This window comes from Conger conger, chromosome 11, assembly GCF_963514075.1.
Source record: "Conger conger chromosome 11, fConCon1.1, whole genome shotgun sequence".
Classification (NCBI taxonomy): Eukaryota; Metazoa; Chordata; class Actinopteri; order Anguilliformes; family Congridae; genus Conger; species Conger conger.
The window spans coordinates 8,863,840-8,883,011 of record NC_083770.1 but is presented as its reverse complement, the minus strand read 5'-3'; the positions used below and the strand labels follow the sequence as shown (position 1 = coordinate 8,883,011).

General features: G+C 41.1%; 1 protein-coding gene across 1 annotated transcript in view; it reads left to right on the top strand.

Moving 5' to 3' along the window:
- The first annotated feature begins 6,669 nt into the window (after positions 1-6,669).
- The window catches only part of LOC133140389 (mitogen-activated protein kinase kinase kinase 1-like), a 33,407-nt gene continuing 20,904 nt past the window's right edge, over positions 6,670-19,172 (top strand). The window contains exons 1-2 of the mRNA XM_061260308.1: positions 6,670-7,145; positions 18,766-18,916. Of these exons, the coding sequence (XP_061116292.1) occupies positions 6,670-7,145; positions 18,766-18,916 (627 nt within the window). The remainder of the gene's footprint in view (positions 7,146-18,765; positions 18,917-19,172) is intronic.

The window sequence follows — 19,172 nt, the reverse complement described above, 5'->3', positions numbered from 1 at the left end:
AGTGTCTTGTGTTCTGCTTTCGGTTCCTTCTACCATTTTACCTCTGAAACATTGCTTTAATTGGTTTTGGTAATAATTTGCTTTGACACATGATCCTCTACATATGACCTGGAGTTCATTAACACCTGCTAGTTATGCACTAATAAGCAGTTTTTGGCTTGCTATGAGAATTCATGCATAGTTAGACTTACTTTATGTGACGCCACAGAGACAAGAATTAAAGTCCTTGTAAACCACATTTAAAAAGCAAAAAGAGACCTAGGAAATTAGGATGTTCCAAGCAAATTGTCCAGCAGTGCCTCCACATTTTACTGCAATTCACAAAGCATCATAAATTAGCAACACAAAACCTTTTCCGACGTGGAAGGAAAATGCATTTGTGAACCGTCTTCTTTCTGGTAAGTGGATATAACAAAGCTCAATATATTTTAAGGTTCCACAGGGGCCTCAGACCTTAGGCCCTACCACCGCAGTTGAACTCAGCATGCGGGAGGAAACAAAAGACCTCCATTCATCTCTATTTGACGCATTCTGGGCAGGAGTCCCGAGCCAATCTGACAGATGCTGGGACCACATCATGCAGAGGCTTAGTACACTCGACGTGGGTTCTTGGAACTGAGAAATTGGGATTTCGATTTTACGGGGGAATTTACGCAAGGCTAAACATGATCAGAAAGCAGACATCGGGGAGCCATCACATGGATCCAGCAAGCATGCCACACTTCTATTTGCTCTAGGGCTTATTATATTTATTAGGCTGCATTTGTGCGGATTAAGTTATCGGGTGGCTGCACTAGTACAAAATTATGCAACTAAAACAGTCAGCTAAAATGATAAAACATGCATTCACATTGGCTTGTTGTGAGAAATAGGGAGTACAATTTGGTTTCTGACATGTGACATGTGATAATTTGTCACATAAATCTTGCATATGCCTCAAAATAAAAGATAACTAGACTGCAATCTTCCACAGGTTTCTGGAATGTGGCCAACACACTCTCACATAAAATCTTATGGTTTTTAGGTAACCCTCTTTGCTGCTTAAGTGAACAACCAAGATGGTTTTTGAACACAAGTCCTTTTTTTTGTCCTTGTAGAGGTAAAGTGGCTTGATGGCCTGATTGGGGTTGTCCCTTTCCTCCTCTCTAAGCCACTCCCTATCCGCTCTACAAGCCAGTGTTTACTTCAGAATGTCTCTTTGAACTTTGACCTCAGTCTCTAATATATGCTCATTCACAATTCTAAATATATTCATTCCCTCAGTGACCATACATTTACCCCCTGATGGCTTGTGAGTGTGAAAGAGAAAAAAAATAGAAAATGGTGGTTATTTGTACACAATAGTGGCAAATGACAAAGAATTGAACTTATAAGGGACTGCATTTACTAAAATGGATGCTGCTAGTTTTTGTATTAATCTGAGAAGGCGAGGTTTTAAAGTTAAATAAATTTAAATCTCAGTTGGAAAATGTTTTTGACATTTCCAAAACTGAGTATTAATGGGGCATGATACAAATAGGATATTGTTTGGTTATGTAGCATACTTTTAATTGCCTCGGGTTGACACAGATCCGTATCACAAACTACATTCAAACTGCTGAACTGTTTGAATATTTTATGGACAATGCCTAAACTGAAAGTGAGAACTGTCACATTCTATGTCTCTGTCCCACATTGTTATCTCCTGATTTCCCTGTTTTATGTATTTTTTTGTTCCATGTTCTGTTTTCCTTGTCACGTCCTGTGCCTCTGTCTTAGTTTATTTCTATGTGTTCTCTGTGTTTATTTCCCGTTCCATGTTTTCCATTTCTCTCGGTTAGTGTGAAGATACAAACCTGCCTGTTTCTTTGTTTTGTGCTAGTTCATCTTGTACTGTGTCGTTGTGTTGGGGTCATGTTGTCCTAGCTGCTGTGTGCCGGTTCCTAACACCCTGCAGTTACTGTGCCCTGTCAGTTCCTGTGCCCTGCCAGTTCCTATACCCTGCCAGTTCCTGTGCCCTGTCAGTTCCTGTGCCCTGCCAGTTCCTGTGCCCTGTCAGTTCCTATACCCTACCAGTTCCTGTGCCCTGTCAGTTCCTATACCCTGTCAGTTCCTATACCCTGTCAGCTCCTATACACTGTCAGTTCCTGTGCCCTGTCTGTTCCTATACCCTGTCAGTTCCTATACCCTACCAGAACCTGTGCCCTGTCAGTTCTTCCAGGAGATTAGTAGTTCCTGAGTAGTTCCAAACCACCCCATCTGGCATCAACAATCATTCCATGGTCAAAATCACTTCAAACACATTTCTTCCCAATTCTGATGTTTTGTCTGAACAACAACTGAACTTCTTGACCATGTCTGTATGTTTGTATGCATTCAGTTGATGCCCCATGATTGGCTGATTAGATATTTTCATTAACAAGTTGGTGTACAGGTCTACCTAATAAAGTGGTAACTAAGTGTATAATGCTGCATATGTACTGAACAATCACTCCTCTCCATTAATTCAGAATTCTTTAAGGCAAAAAAAGCCTTTTTTGCTATTAGATGAAAAATGTTGGTGCATAGTTGCTTTAAATCAATTTTAACAACTATTTACTTCCGTAGTTTAGCAAATGTAGTAATTTCATGCTATGTATTCTTTCACATCTGAAATGCATTGGCTTGTGGTAACACTATATGTCATTATTTACGTTACAAAGACCAGGTTGTATCTCTGTGTCTGACACACCATGGTACTCTCTGTACATGGGTCCCCTGTCTTAAAAGTAGTAGGAACATGATGTTTCAAGAATACCAGCCCTCAAAAGCACAGTTGGGCTGGGCTCCAGACTTATTCCAAAGAGTTTGCGGGTATGGATGTGCCATTTTATGTATTTTTTTTAGACTTGGTGACCCCAAGACCCAACCAATTTCTGCCATTTTTAAACTGTAATCCTTGGGTTACTTATGGCCTCCCTCACCATTTTTCTTACCGTATGTGGGCATGATATGCACTTGCATCCTCTTCCTGGCAAGTTTGCAACCCCATATGTTTTACACCTCTTTATCATTGCCCTTACAGAGGTAGGTATAACCGTTTATGTATTTTTTGGTACCCATAATCCAATTTATAATGGTTAATTACCACCTGTGTCTTCTGAATTGACAGTTCTTTGGCTTTTTCTATGATGAAGGGTGACAAAGGGATTTTGCATACTCTAGTGAAACAGGCAGTGATGGAATGACACAAAATATGGTTCCTTTAGACTGAGATTGACTAAAGTAAAATTGTATTGGCAATGTCACTTTGTTTGATTTAATCATCAATCATTTGGCACCTGTGATCTTCAGAATAAATGAAAAACATTGAAACATGAGTGTAAATGTATTGAAATAAAAAGATATAGTTTTCCCATATGTTTGAACATAAAATATAGTTCATTATCCACAATATCTATTAAATGCAGCCTTTTTTCTCCATTTTTATTATGGATGCCAGTAATTCTGGAGCTCACTGTATTTGTGTTTACATTCATCTTAGCAGATCAAATTTCCCTTTTGTCAGTTATTTTATGTTACGTTCGCAGCCAGAAACCCAAACGCAGACTACAGTATTCCAAAAACGTTGTTTATTTCAGTCAAAGGGTCAAAGCCAGGTAATCCAATAAACACAGTGCCAAATCGAGAAGCAAAAGGGGAGTCATAAAAACAGTCCAAAGGTCAAAATCCAAGAGATCAGAAAGGCAGAGTTACAGAGGAGAAGGCACAGGGATAGTCATAAACAAAGCGAAGAACAAAAACAGAAGGGAATATGCAAACTTGAAGTGAGGCAAAAGAGTGTCTCAAGAATCTTAAGTATAACAGGCTTACAAGGAATCGGCACTGAAATAATGATCAACATTCTGACAAAGGTCAATACTCAGAGTGGGGTTAAAATACACAGAGGGATGAAACAAACTAGTGGCGCATGGGATTGAGGGCGGCCTAACAAATAGACATCAGGCGAGACACATGAAATGGCAATCATACAATAACAAGGGAGGAACGAAGACGCTGGACTGGATTCACATAGATACACAAGTAATACAAACGGCTCCGGATTAGAGAGTAGGCAATTGCACAGACTTAAGGAATGTAGTGATAGTAGAGAACGGGTGCAAACACTTCGCAGAATTAAGGCAGGCAATTAGAGATCAGGGAGGTGGAGCTACAGAGCAGTGCAGAAATAGGGAGAATGTTAATATGTTAGTTACGTGATTAAACTATAAATATCCAAAACTACTGAATGTTAGTTAGTTAGACAAACATATTAGTGTGTTAATATAATTAGTACTGTACAAAATGTTTGTTAGTTGGGATTAGTAGATTAGTGCTATCTACAAACATGAATGGAGAGAAAGCAGGAAGTAAGTAAAGTGAGACTGAGAAGGAATAGTGGGAAACCGGAAAATTCCAAAAAAAAACAAATAGTGAATCACGCAGACAGGGAAGTGACTTGTGCTCAGAACTACATAAAGACACAGACATCACAGGGGAAGACACGTGCAATGAACCATGAATGAAAACGAAAACCAGACATGAATATTAAAAATAATAAAGTTACAAAAACACAAAAAAAAAACAGACAGAATGCAGGAATATTACAATTTTATAAACAAATAACAGTCACACATAATACTAATGTATCCTTATAGAATGAATGCCCCTTGAAGAGCCACTTGAAAATGTACGTATTACAATCCAAACACTTGTTTTGAAATAACACAGGCAGTTTTTATATTGCCTCGTGTTCACATTTCCACTAACATGCAGTTTATGCTCATGGCTGACATAAACCTTTTTCAGTTCTGTGATATCAATAAATATAACCTCATTAATGTGTTGCCATGCATCATAGTAGTATCATTCCACAAGTCTTGGAGAGTTTGGCATGGGATTTTTTTTGGGGGGGGGGGGGGGGGGTTTGTTGCAATTTATTGCAACTGTATAATAGTCAAACGGGCTAGTAATTAAACATAGGAGGAGGACCTTTGAATACATTATTCACAAGTGTACAATTTCGATTTTTAATATGTTGAATGAATCATTTTAACATTCAGACCAATGTCCATTCCCTTTTCTTTGTATCATCAGCCAATATGAAGATTCTGTAACTGATACTGTTGCACTTATTAGTCTTCATCATACTTGTGATGATCCAAGTAACTTTCATTGTTTGAAGACACAGAAAAATACTTCATCTGGACTTCATGGGGTCATGGGGTTTAATGAACAGGTCCAGTGACATTGGGAGCATATTATTAAGCCCCGAAGCATTGTTGATGCTCAAAACCCCACTGACAGTTTGTCAGCTCTTCACTGAACACTGTTGCCTAAAGCTTCCTGTTAAGCTGGGATCTAGGATGTGATGGGTAGTGCAAAGAGACCTCTAGTATTTAAACTCCATCATAATCCTGAGACATGAGCTCAGGTAGCATCCCTCCAGGGAGTGAAAATCTCTATTGTCAAAACCTTTGTCAAAACCCACACATACAGAAGACTTGTCCAGCCGGTTCAGAAATGTTCGTAATGATTCAATGTTTTCTGGTCATTGTAACTAAATGTAATGTATCTTCTGTGAATGCTGAAGAAAGGTAATTTGTCGTGGAATTGTTTCCTGGTTTTCCTGGTACATAGAACATAAAGTAAAACGTTGTGTTTTTTACATATACATAAATTACTTTGACAGCAATACTCATTGCCCCTTTCCTGCCAGGTCTTTCCAGTCCACAGTTTCTATCTGATTGCGGTTAGGTCCATTTATAAATTAGAAGCTAAAATGTATTTTGGAGCAGTGTCGTCAGAAAAGATGTTCATACCCTGGAGTGAAATCCAACTATGACCAGCTTGAAATACCAGCTGTTTCAAAACATAGCTTGATCTGTTTTTTTCAGCAGGGTATTGTAGTGAAATAGAATATACACTCACCGAGCACTTTATTAGGGACATTTTTACTTTATTACACCTACTTATTCATGAGATTATCTAATCAGCCAATTGTGTGGCAGCAGTGCAATGCATACAATCATGTAGATACGGGTCAACCGTCAGAATTGGGAAAAATGTGATCTAAGTAACTTTGGTCATGGAATGATTGTTGGTGGCAGGATCTCAGAAACTGCTGATCTTATGGGATTTTCACGCACACTAGTCTCTAGTGTTTGTAAAGATCGGTGCTAAAAATAAAAAAAATGCAGTGAGCAGCAGTTCTGTAGACAGAAACGCGTTGTTAATCAGAGTCGTCAGAGGAGAATGGTCAGACTGTTCATAGCTGACAGGAAGGTGACACATTACAACAGTGTCATGCAGAAGAGCATCTCTGAACACACAACGCACCACAGTGGATATGCTACAGCAGTAGCATAAGTCTAATAAATACCTAATAAAGTTCTCGGTGAGTGTATTTAGACTACATTTTATACAACAGGAGCCATTACAAAAGTTGAAGAGCAAAACCACCAACAAAAACTGCAGCTGCATCATCATTATCATTTCGCACGGACTCATCATCGTTTGGGTTTACGCACAAAATCCGTAATGTCTTTACGCTGTTTGCGGTAGTATGTAAACATCACCAGGCACCTTTGCTCCTCCTTCCTGCACCTCCCCCCATTCCCAACACTCCCTCTCCTATTGAGAGTGAATGATAAATAATCTAAGGCACAGAAAATGGCGGCGGCGGGGAGCCGTACCTCGTCGTCGGGAATATCAGATTTGAATAGCGGCATAAATTCTGAAAGCGTCCCTAGCAGCAATTCAAGTAAATCTAGTCTTCCAAGCAAAGCGAAAACAGCGAAAACAGGCACCGCGGAAAACTCCCAGTGGAAACGCAAAGAGTTGAGGAAAGTGAGAAGCGTGGATCTGGATAAACCCGAGTCGCTGCTCCTGTCACCGGAGACTGAGAGAGCTCGCTTTTCGGCAGAGCTGCACTTCTTGTCCGTTTCATCGCCTGGCGGAATTCACTCTTCCCTGCAAAGCCACAGACAGAGCAATTCACTCACTAATCATCCGTTTCACAGCAATATTAGTTGCCTGTCTACAGGCGCTCAGGAATTTTTTAGTCCCTCTTTTAAAAGCAGCAACGACCACCAGTGTGCGGATAATGGTGCCACCGGAACTCTGGAGATAGCGTCCTCACAAAATGGGTAAGAGACCATGGTGTAATTGCAGCTAACTTAGCTAGCTAACGTTAGCTAATAAATAATATGCGCTGGTGTTGGCTGTATGATGGAGCCGTTATTCAGCCATTCATAACCATGTTTTTGGTGTATTACATCCACCCCCCGTTCTTTCTTCAGTTGGCATAAGTAGCTAACATATTTGGATAACATTACGCTTGAATGGGAAATAAGTTAGGTAGCCAGTGTAATATAGATTTAGAATATTTGTAAAGCCAGTACGTTTACCTGATATGAATTTTACTAGCTTTACCTAACTTTAACTCGCTTATCACTCTAGGAGCCAACGCTATGTAACTAACGTTAGGCAGCTAGCGAACTGTCCAAACCTGACTAAATCATGTATGTAGGTAGTTAGCTAGACAGACAAGCTAACTAGCTTACATGCTTTTGTATATAACGTTGCGTATATTTAAAGATGCACACGACAACGGAAATAGCCAAATAGCTACTTCTACAAAGTTGTTTATGATTATCTATTGCTAGCGGCTTGTTTTCTCCTCTTCATCTGGGACTCCTCAGGATTGTGTGTGGGAAATATTTAAAGGGCGCTGCCCCTACCCTGGTAAATAAATTCTACTTATCTGAAATTACAGGATTTACTCCGATGTTATTTTAAGTTATTCGTTGAGAATCTCTTGCTCTCTAGCATATGCCTTCTAAACATTTATCACGTATAATGTTTGCGCAAATACCAGAGAATCTAATCTCTTCAAAGTTTAGTAGAAATACATTTAGCTATAGACGCGGAAGAGTTATAATGTTATACGCGTTTTATATACAAAAGTACAATTTAATGAATGAAGGACAGCTTTATTGACACCAAATAAAAGCATATATTATGATCAGACTTTATCAGCGTGCGACAATTTACATTAAAAACTCGTTTTGCATTAATTGCTTTAGGAATTGACTTCTAAATGGGAAACAATTCTAAGATGAAAAACAAACACACATCAAACTTTGAAGTATGGGAAATTATTAAACATACTTAAAGTAAGCTCTAGCTCCTAAATGTTCAAATGACTGGTGTTATGTTTTTGGCGTATTATGCTGATGTAATTTATTTATATTGAGAATTAGGCTATGCTTTTTACGAAGGTAAACTGAGGAAAATGTTGAGTTCTGTGTCATTCTTGCCTTAATTGGCTGGAGCACCACAGTGCACTTCAACCAATACTCAGGGATGAAAATGGCATGTTACATGATCTCACCCAAGTTTATTCTAACTGCAGTGCATTTTTAACTTCTTAAAGTTTCTAAAAAAAACAGCACACAAATAATGGGAAAAGGAGAGTAACACTATCTTAATCAAAATCAATTGATTAGAAGGATAACAGAAGAAAGGGTTGAGACAACATTGATGGACAGTTGTCTGACACTGCAAGTCCAATATGCACAATTTCAGGGTTGAATTAGAGGGAACCAAATGACTGTGCTAGCCAAGAGGTTACTCCTCCGAAGGTGGAGCGAGGTAGGGAACGTCTGCTGTCCTGAAGGTGGCCCGTCATTCCACCAATGACAGGACAAGCGAACGATCGTACGGCATGACACAGAGCAGTGGTTGAGGCGGTCGTTTGAGGAATGGCGAGAGTGGGAGCAGGGCCATCGGGATAGGCGAGTGCTTGCAGGTACTGTATTTTATGGATGCCAGCTCTGGAACTGATTCCGAACAGAGGGACGGGATGGATTTCCAGGGCGCAGAACTGAGGGGAGGAGAACCGCACAAATAGGAGATAAAGAACAGAAAAAAGCTCAGCATATTTGTGTAATAGCGATCAAATCCCTCCAGCTCTCACCTAGTTGGCCTTTACTGGTGGTGGGGCAAGAGGGCTCCGCCCACAGCCCTGGTTCCTGTTGGCTTGTGCAAGCCTCCTCAGAGAGCTTCCACATCGCGTGGAACAGTTCCGCATTCTGCGGCCGTAGTCAAGCTTCAGGAACAAGATGGTGGATAAGCACCTGGAACCAGAAATTCACGGATTTACCTAATCCCGGCGGGAAAATAACCTGGGAAAAACACTGCGTCAGGTAAATCTGCTGCGGTCAGCTTGTGAAAGATCTTGCGCTTCCTTGGGCTGGTCTGATTGTTACTGTTATTTGAAAGTTTATTTTGTGAATCAGGGCATTGGAAAGAGTCTGTTGTGGGAGGTTTTTAATATATTATATTTTTTGCTGTGAAAGTTATCTGATCCTAATCTGTAGTGGTGATTGCATATTGAAGCTATTTATTTCTTTCAGCTCAGTGTTTGCACTAAGACCTTAGAAGGAAGGTTAATTCACCAAATGTGAAAGTTTTATCGTTAATCTATTCCATATCTCAGAGGCTATGTTTTGTTATTCGGGAAAAATTATTTTCCCGGGTCCATTTGTATCTTTGGAGACATGGCAAAACATTTTTTTTCCACAACATATCTTTTCAGAACACTCCTTATCACAGAAACAGGCTTCTTTGTCTCCTTTGAGCACATGTGGATTTCATTTTATTACTGGTTGAGATTATGGAGTTTGCTATGGAAACGGAACAAATATGATGAAGAAAAAAAAATCTTCTTACTCAGTTGTAATTTATTGTTAGTTAAATACAAAAGTTTGTACAGTCTTTTAAATGTGTATTTTGGCATTCATGAACTAAAATTAATGGCTGCAAATAGCCTAATGTGCATTTGAACATTACTACAGTACAAATACGATGACACAAGTTAATCTGATTTTCATCTTTAACTTCCAAAGAAGGGAACACTCACAAACCTGTAACTATGGAAACACTCAACATTTTCCATAACTTTGTCAATTCCATCTTATTGAATAGTAATGAAAAAAGTACATTTTCACCTAATGTTTTGGTTTAATTTTTGTAATTATAGCAACTGAATAGAGCTTTTTACTGCAAGTCAAACATTTCTAGTCAGGGACGGTTAATGTCCTGCTTGAATGTATGGTTTACATGTCAACATATGGATATGTATATTTCTTGGGTTTGCTGTTTTTTATAGAGTAAGTACACAATCGGGGTGTATTTACCAAACAAACATTAAAAATGGGAAGGGTCTCCTTTTAAATCCTGGGAAAAAAATAGTAGATCTTCACTTTTGGTAACTTGTATTCGTAACCACTCATTATTAAGCACTTTTTGCACAATATCAAAAGCCATTGTATTATGTTGATGTCCTGAACTATGGACTGGACAGCATAGGGCATACATTATAATGATACCCCTGCAATAGGATATTTGGATGAAAACATAATAGTAATTTGAAGTTCATATAGGATCTCTTTGCCTTTTGTGAAGTTTCAAATTTCTGCCTCTTTGTTCGCAGATGTTGCAGTGCTGCTTGACAGAAAAATTGTCAACAATTAAATGACAATGCTCTGGTTCTGTGCTGATAATAGATAATTACTGGTTAGCAATGAAGGGGAAAAATCTGGCTGGTGGCATGGCTTGCATTGTGCTTCAGTTGTGTTAGCTTGTGCTTTTAAAAACTGTTTTTCGCTGGAGGAGTTTCATTTGAAACGGAAGAACCTGGGATGTCTCGAATGGGTGTTCCCAGCCCACAGGGCCTCAGTTAATTTCTGTTTTCATTTCCAGCGGATGCGGTAGGAGTTTCGCCTTTCTGGTCTGAATGGTGGATCGTTGGTCAGATTCCTGATAACGGTCTCCAGCTTCGGCTTATTTTGTACTCGTTTCTAGCAGTGGACAGAGGACCACTCCCTTGCTTTACCGCTGAAACACATTAATTAGATATTGTAAGTTATTAGTTGACATGCAATAATCCTTTGACAAAAAACAATCTTCACATGCAAAAAAACACTAGTCTAGACCTCACATTTAGTTGTGTATGGCGTCACGTTTTACATAGATGTACTGTAGGTCAAATGCAAAGTGTTAATTTGCCTGAAGGCCATTGTCATTTTTCAGTAGATTTATTTGCCTGGCATGTAAAAATGAATGAAAATGGCCCCTGCGTCTGTCTGTGTCTACCGTATGTAGCCTGCCATATGCAGCCCAGAGCAGCTGCAGCCACCCCACGTATACCCTTAGAGCGTAGGCTCCATATGTTGCCATTAACTGCTGTATACTCAATATCAAAGGAGAGCTCTGAATTCTTATATCAACATGGTGATTAACCGCATCTCAGGAGAGCCGCAGCTACAGCTATTATTTTATTGTAATTGCTAGCGATTCCGTTTGACGAATTGTGTGCGAGTCAACATGACCAGGTGTTCAATGTGTAAAGTAATTCATCATTCAGAGCTGCTCGTCTAACGGGGTTTGGTCTCCGGAGGACACTTCTGATTGGTTGTGTCAGGCTCTCAGCAGGAAGCCCCAGACATGGGTCAACAAATTGGTCTTTGTTTTCAAATTTTCACTTTTTTCACAATTCTTTTTTAAAATTCCACCTCCTGTAAGGAGTGGAAAGGAGTAATTTTGTCAGCTCTGAAGCTGTTGTACATATATATGAATATCATATAGTTTGTTTGAATTGTTTTTACTGCATTTTCTGCCATACCCGGTGAAAAACTGAATTGTAACATTTAGTAATGAGTCCTGAGGTGCCAGTATTTATTTTATTGCTGACATTCCTATGAGCTATTTCGGTAGCTGTCAGTTGCATTTCAATTGCTGTTGCAATATTGATTCAAGCTGGTTTTTGGTTGACCTCAGATGTGTGGAATTACCTACCTTATTTTTCTGTGGCCTGGCAGAAAAATAGTTTTAGTAAAGTTTTTTTTTTTTCCACAATACACGTCTTGGATGACAACACGTTGCAATCAAAATATTTGTGAAAATATTCTTTTTATTGAACATCCCTTCTAGTATGGGTTTCAGCATAGTGTGGTTCATGCGATTAAGGCCGGAGACTCATGTCCTCTACAGGGGAAAAGTAGAATTGCTGGATCCTCTGAGGTTATCTGAAGCCTACCAACTCTAGACCACAACAAGCACTCTAACAAATGGGGCACTGTTCCTCTCAGTATTGTGGTTAGTAATGACATGATGACATTTTGACCGACTCTTAACAAGAGTGGCTCCAAAGACCCCTGTCCTCGTCTTCATTAGAGTGTCTTCTGCAAATGAAATGTCTGGTGTGTACGTTACAAATAAGAATATTACTCTGCACTTTTTGCATATCTGTAACTCCAAATAACAACTTCCCAGGTTTTTTTGGGAAGGTTTTTGCAGTGTAAAACAAAGGACTGTTTTGGCAGTTTCCCCCCCCCCCCTCTAATGACGGGAGTGAATCGGTAATTTTCCTCGAAGTTGACCTCCATTTCAAGTCTGTTTGAAGGGAGAAAAAAATTCCCGCTGACAGCGAGGCCATGCATATGATTCCCTGCACGGGGCTGGCACAGATCACTGTACGCTGAATGAATCAAGTCTTTCTGACATGTGACTCGGACGGGCCAATGGCAGACGGTGAAATCCGGCATCGTTTGTCAGAGTCATAGAGCCATATTTCAGCCGGGCTGGAGAGTTCAGAAGCACCTTCAAGAGATCATACTTCACAAACTTGGATAGACGTGGAGATTATAGTCGGAGAATGGGTGCACAATACAGTACAATACAACTATACAGTACAATACAACTTTATCAAACCGTCATTGGGCAATAAGGAGGGTAGCATTTATGTAACAAAAAAAAGAAAGAAAAAAAGATTGCCCTTTTTAAAAGTTTTGCCTTGTGCTTTATGTAAAGAGCTGCACTGGATGTGGGGCATGGAGGTGGGTCGGATTCTGGTGCATCAGGGGAGGCGCAGTGCCCATCACCCCCCCTTGGCCGCACACCATAGTGGCTTCTCTACCCTGACTGCGTCACTTCCAAGGGCCCGTCAGATAACCATCTCTCACCCTTCCTACCGAAACACCCTTGCTTTTTGATTACAGAGTTTTCACCTCGGTAAGCATCATCGAATTGAATTCCATTGCGGTCAAAGACAGGGCAGAACGTACAGTACACCATGTTCCTGTAGTATCGGCTCGCCACGGACTGACCCAGCTTTATTATGTCTGCTTCTGAATGTCCTCAGCTGCTCAGAAGAAAACGGACGCCATTTTGAATTTAATCCATGACACCTGCCTGTGTGACTGTGAACTTTCATCCTTCAATCCTGCATCTGTGGCTGTGTGTCCGAGCATTATATCATCATTATAAACTTCTAGGGCTGTCATACTTTAAATAAACATGCTTAAAGCTATTTATGTGGGTGGATGCTGTAGATTGGTTGGCAGCAATACAAGTTGTGAAATGTCTTTGTTTAGCAAGAGGAGGTCTGATATTCTGATTAACTGAGATCATTATTTTCACAGGAAGCTGAGTCGCTTTGTGTTGCAGGTGTAGATCTGCTAAATGAGCGGTAATCTGTAAACTGGCAGAATTCAAGCCTCCTTGAGGTTGGCGTGCCAGTTTTTGGCCTGCAGCCATTGGCAGAGACCTACATGGAAAACGCTCTTCCTTCCTCCAACCCCCCTGGATGTTTGAAAGACTAATTTCTTTGAATTTAGGGCTATCATCTTGGAGTAAATGCTAAACGGATTCCTTATTTTTCTTGACGTGTAGCTGAGCTGTAAGGCCTCGGTTTTACGACCGCAAGTAATCACGATTCTGTCAAATAGCCCTACACGACAACTGCATCGACTGTACGCCACGGTCGTTGTTTTTTCCTTTTTGCACGGATTTCATTTGGGTATGTGATTTCTTCCGTTCTGCTCCGTGATACAGGACAGATTGATGACGTTGGTCCTGAAACTAACAGGATGGACAAACGGGTTAAAGTCAGTTCACTGCTTCCCCAGACATACTTTGTTTTGGGGGGGGGGAGGGGAGGTGGTGTATGTCTGTGGTGTGAGGTGAAAGAAAAATCTCTGCATTCTAAATGCATCTTAAACGTTTCACGAGAAGTAAAGACAATGAAAAAAAAAAACGCTTTTTGTAATAAATGACGCCACTGGCAACGACAGTCTCCCGCGGTGTCGTGCGCACATTTATCTCTGTCATTTTGAGTAGCTTTGTAGTTATCATCATGTAAAAATATCATTGTAAAAACATCTTCTGTCCGAACGGTTAGTCACGTGGGGCTCTCTCAGAATATGCAACTTTCTTTTTATTTTTTTCCCCTGAACCAATTTCCTTTTTGCACGTTTCGTTCTTTTTTCACCTCAAGAGTGTTCTCCAGCATTTCTCTGAGGTTTTCATTGGTGACGTTCAGTAAACTTGTTCCAATGTTAAGTATAGCCCTTCACCAGTATAGTCCTTCTTAACAGTGTCACACCAGAAAAGAAGGGCGTGATGCTGGTCATGTTATGTAAGACTGACTAGCTAGTGGACACCCTCCCTCTCTCAGGCACACACTTGTTTTTTTTTCCGTCTCTTTGTCACTGAGGGCACTATAAAAGTCAGCCGTCCAGCCATATATCGTGGAAAGAATGTCTCTTAGGGTGGTAACCGAGAACCTACTGGGAGCAGGTTTTTGCCCCTTCAGAGGTCAAAACGCATGTACCGTCATACTGTCGTAGGAGCTTGGAGTCGGTGAGAATGTATGGCCTTTGCTTACGGACTTATAGACCTCTGCACATTATGCACGCAACCATTCTTACTGGGAGTTGACTCCTGACCTGCACACACCAGACTGTGCAGGCCGACTGCCGTAACACTCTTCCTGTCCTGAACTTGGCTTCTGTCATTTTTTCCCCTCTTAACAGAGGAAGCCACTGCTAATGTCTGGGCCTCACATACATTAAACTACTTAAACACGGACGTGTAGGCTTTGTGTGGTACGAAGAAGTCACATTTGGCCATAAACATTAACACAGTGACTCGACATTTATAAATCGCTGATTCCAAGTGGCCTGTGGAGGGCTGAAATGTCCTCCTGGCAGTTTTTCTGTGATAAAAAATATATATATAAAATTTTGGTCTTTTTGCTGGTGTAGGGCAGAAAGTGTGCCTCTCTGCAGACTCCCAAAAGGAAACAGACTGTGTTTACCATGTTGACACAGGGTCAGCAAAGCTTGATGAAGAGACAGTGCTTGTCGATACAGGACTATTTCTCCCGTCATTGTGCTGCCTCTGCAATTCTGCCACCTCAGTGGAATGCTCCCAGAACTGTTAAGTTGAAATAGTACTGTATAAGCCATGGGTTTTCCACATACGGTGTTTGGTGTTTTTGGAAAGATCTTGAAATCCCATTTAAAAATAAACCACACTTAATGCAAGTTACCTGTGAGTCAGCAGTCTGCTGTACTAGAAATGTTGACCAGGTTTGTTAGACATACAGAGATAACATCACCAGGAACATTGTTGTTACTGCCATTTTGTGACCCTTTATTTGATGATTTGTTGTTTTTACTGTAAACGCTGGGTATATAGAGGGAAACGTGGAATGGTTTGAGGAGACGACCTCGTGTGCGCCATTCGTGTGTAGCCAATCATATTTCACATTTCCGCATTGGTATTCTATCTCTACATTGACATACTGTTTAATAAACCACATTCATTTTAACCTGCATCTTCTTGACTCGCACTACTGCATACCTAGCAGTTTAGAGTCCTAACAGACATGCACAACATAGGATACCTGCACCCCCTTAGTCACTGGCCTACACACTAGTGCTGTCACAAGATACACGTATCATTGTAGGCTATACAGGCTACAGGCACGTCCACGTCTACACAGATAGTGATCGTATAGAGCCACACTACTGGCGGACATTTCTAGATTTCTTATATTTAACTGTTAGAACCGAGGAGAGGTCTCCATTTGTGGAGTCAGATACATGAGCAAACATGAAATTAATCCTGTTTCAGTAGTGACTGGTAAGACTACATACGTTTCCTTCGCCTCTCAGATACTTCCACTTTTTAGTGTATTTGGGGGGGTTCCTACATTGGCCATGCTGTTAGTCACAAGGAATTCTCCTATATCCCCGGGGCCAGTGCTTCCCCTGAGGCATATGGAGTTTTTGCTAGATGCAGAAGATAACATTCAGTAGGCCGGCATTCCGAATCTCCATTTCAGCAGTGTGTGGACCCAGCACACTGATGTATGTTTAATTTAGATAGGCAATCTAAATTGAGCATGTCAAAGCACTTTATGCTGTATTATTTGACAGGAGCGAAAGTTAACTGTTTAACTATCCAATCATGAGGAATACCAGCATCCATACAAATGCCACCTGGTAGTCAGCATTTAATTTCACTAAAAGAAATTCTCAACAGAAAATGCACAAGAGCTTATTCTGGTACTTGGTCAATTCAGATCATTAGATGTAACTATTGTCTTTTGTGCAGACATTTTCTCAGTGTGACTTTGTTACACCAGCCGAATCTGTGGTCTTTTTGCCCACCGCTGAACAGTATTCTACAGCAGTGTGCCGGTTATAACTGGGAGTGGCTCTGCGTGCAAGAAAGGCCTGGCTCTCTGTGACCCAGGCTCTGCTTACATGGAAGTTTGAGATCAGTTCCCAGCCGCAAGGTATCCCAGGTCTCACCTGCGCAGACAACACAGTGGCCCTTTGTTCCCTCCCGCTGCATTGTGGGATAGCTGTCATACGAGAGGCAGGGACCTTTGCCCATCACCTTTTATTTTGATTCAGGGTTCATTGTTCCTCGCTCCATGTCCAGAGGGTCTGCCTCCTATTTGTGTCTCTGAGAGCAAATAAAGAAAAAGAATGGTCTTTTAAGCAAATTTTTGTTTTTTCTGTGGATATAACCTAGTATACAGTATCAAAATGTTGCTGTTGAAAGGTGCAGTGTAATTTTGGACTTCTAAGTGTCAAGAGAGGAATAGCAGCAACAAACACCTTCAAACCACAACACTGTTTATCCCCCCCCCCCCCCCCCCCTTCTCTGAAATGCACTGATGTTGAAATGCCATTGGCTGTGGCAGTTAGAACCAATTTTCAACCAATGAGCTTGAATTATTGTACAGTTATACAATGTTTTGGTACAGAGTGTCGGGGCCGTCAAATGTATATTTTGAAACCTGAATTTAAGGACTATCAACACAGGCAGAGGGTGAGTCAACATGTCAGCGAGCCTTTTTCAATGATAGGAAGGGATTGGTCTTGTAACAATGTTTTAACACAAAAATCTTACCTATTGTACCTTTACATAGTGTTACTGTTTATTTTTGGTTTAAAATGTAGGACTTTCCATAGAAGAGTACAGGGCAAGATGTTGTTCAGCAATGTAATATGCTTGTGTCTGTAATCTCAAATGTTGATAGCATTAGCGTTCATAGTTAGCATTCCACATTAGCTCCTTTAACAGTTTCAGGTTATTGATGCCACAGGTGGTAATATTGTGACCTTGTTCATCCTTCTGCATTAAAACGGTTCAGCGGGCTTATTTAGCTTGAAACCATTTGCAAAATGTCAAGTTACATCGATAATAATAGGACAGAATATGAATTTACAGGAGTAGCTGGATAGAATTGAGCTGGTACTGACACTGAAAGATATGTTATGGGGTAATAAGGCAGGGGATAACCTGCTATGCTGTCAATTCTGCTGGTCTTTTTGCCACTGTTGCACAGTGCCTCTGGGTGTACTTCTGATAACTAAAAATCTCTTGTGATGTACTTGTTATTGAAAGTTCAGGCCAGACCACTGTGCAGTTGGATTCACTGCCCCTTCCAGTCCATTTACTGAAGGTTAAATGGCTCCAGAGTTAGCCAGGCTTTTGACTGGCGACAGTAACTTTTTTATTGGGTCTCCTTGGCGTATTTTAAGGACGGATTTAAGCGATTTGTCCTGAAATGGCTCGCTCATATAAACAGAAAGGTTAGAAGAACAAGCAGTCTTGCTAGGTTTCTTTTGTAACAGGCTCTGATTGTTGTGGTTCATTGTCCTGACAACCTCTTTTATGGTACAGACTATTTATTCTGAACACTTCAACGCAACCTTCAACAGAGGAAGCTGGCTGTTTGCGTTTTGTATGTTAAATAGTTGTAATACTTTGTGTTATCTTTAATGAGACAAAGCTGAGGCACTTTTAAAATTCTTGCCTTGGTCACAGCCGACAAGACGTCTACAAGTTTAGAGAGAAAGGGTGTTGAACTGATATATTTAGAGGGTTCCACTCCGTTCAAGCATTCAAACTAAGATAACGCGTGAAAATATTCTCAACGGAGAATGCGTTGAAGCCATTTTGGTCATTCTTAATCTAAACCAGTCACCTATGACGCGATGTAGCTATAACTGTCTTGGCCTCTACGTAGTCTGGTACAATCTTTACTCAATAATGCGGAAACGTCTCAACGCCTCATCACAGAATGAATTCTCGATTCTCGCTTTGTATTTTCTGTATCGTATTTGATTAAATTTTTCTGAAACTATTTTTCGACCTGTGACTAGGGGGTTTGAGCCAAACTCAATCATTGGGGAGTACCTGTGCTGACGGCCTCACTCAGGGAAGCCTGTTCTCACCGTACGCAGCGTAAGTGGGCACGTGTATCGTGTGGCTTCAGCACGGTGTGATTTTTGAACGGAAACGCGCTGGGAGGCCTGCGGGAGGGAAGCATGACCTTGGCTTGTCTCGGGAGCGCGGCATCCTGTTCCTGACCACCCCTGCTCCGCTTCCCCTCTGCAGTCGGGACATGGACGGGAGAGACACCCTGCGGAGCCTGCAGAAGATGGAGGACCGGCCGGAGGAGAGGATGATCCGGGAGAAGCTGAAGGCCACCTGCATGCCGGCCTGGAAGCACGAGTGGCTGGAGAGGCGGAGCCGGAGGGGCCCTGTGGTGAGTGAGGCCGTCTGGAGAAGTGCCTGCGCTAAACTCCCATATCCTGCGCAGACATTCAGATTCCACTGTTATACACACTCACCCAGGCACTCACACACACATGCACAGGCATGTAAACACACACACACACACACACACCCACCACACACACTGGCACACAAATACATAATCGCACACACAGGCAAACACACATACGCAGGTACACAAATACACAGGCACACACCACGCACACACACACAGACACACACACACA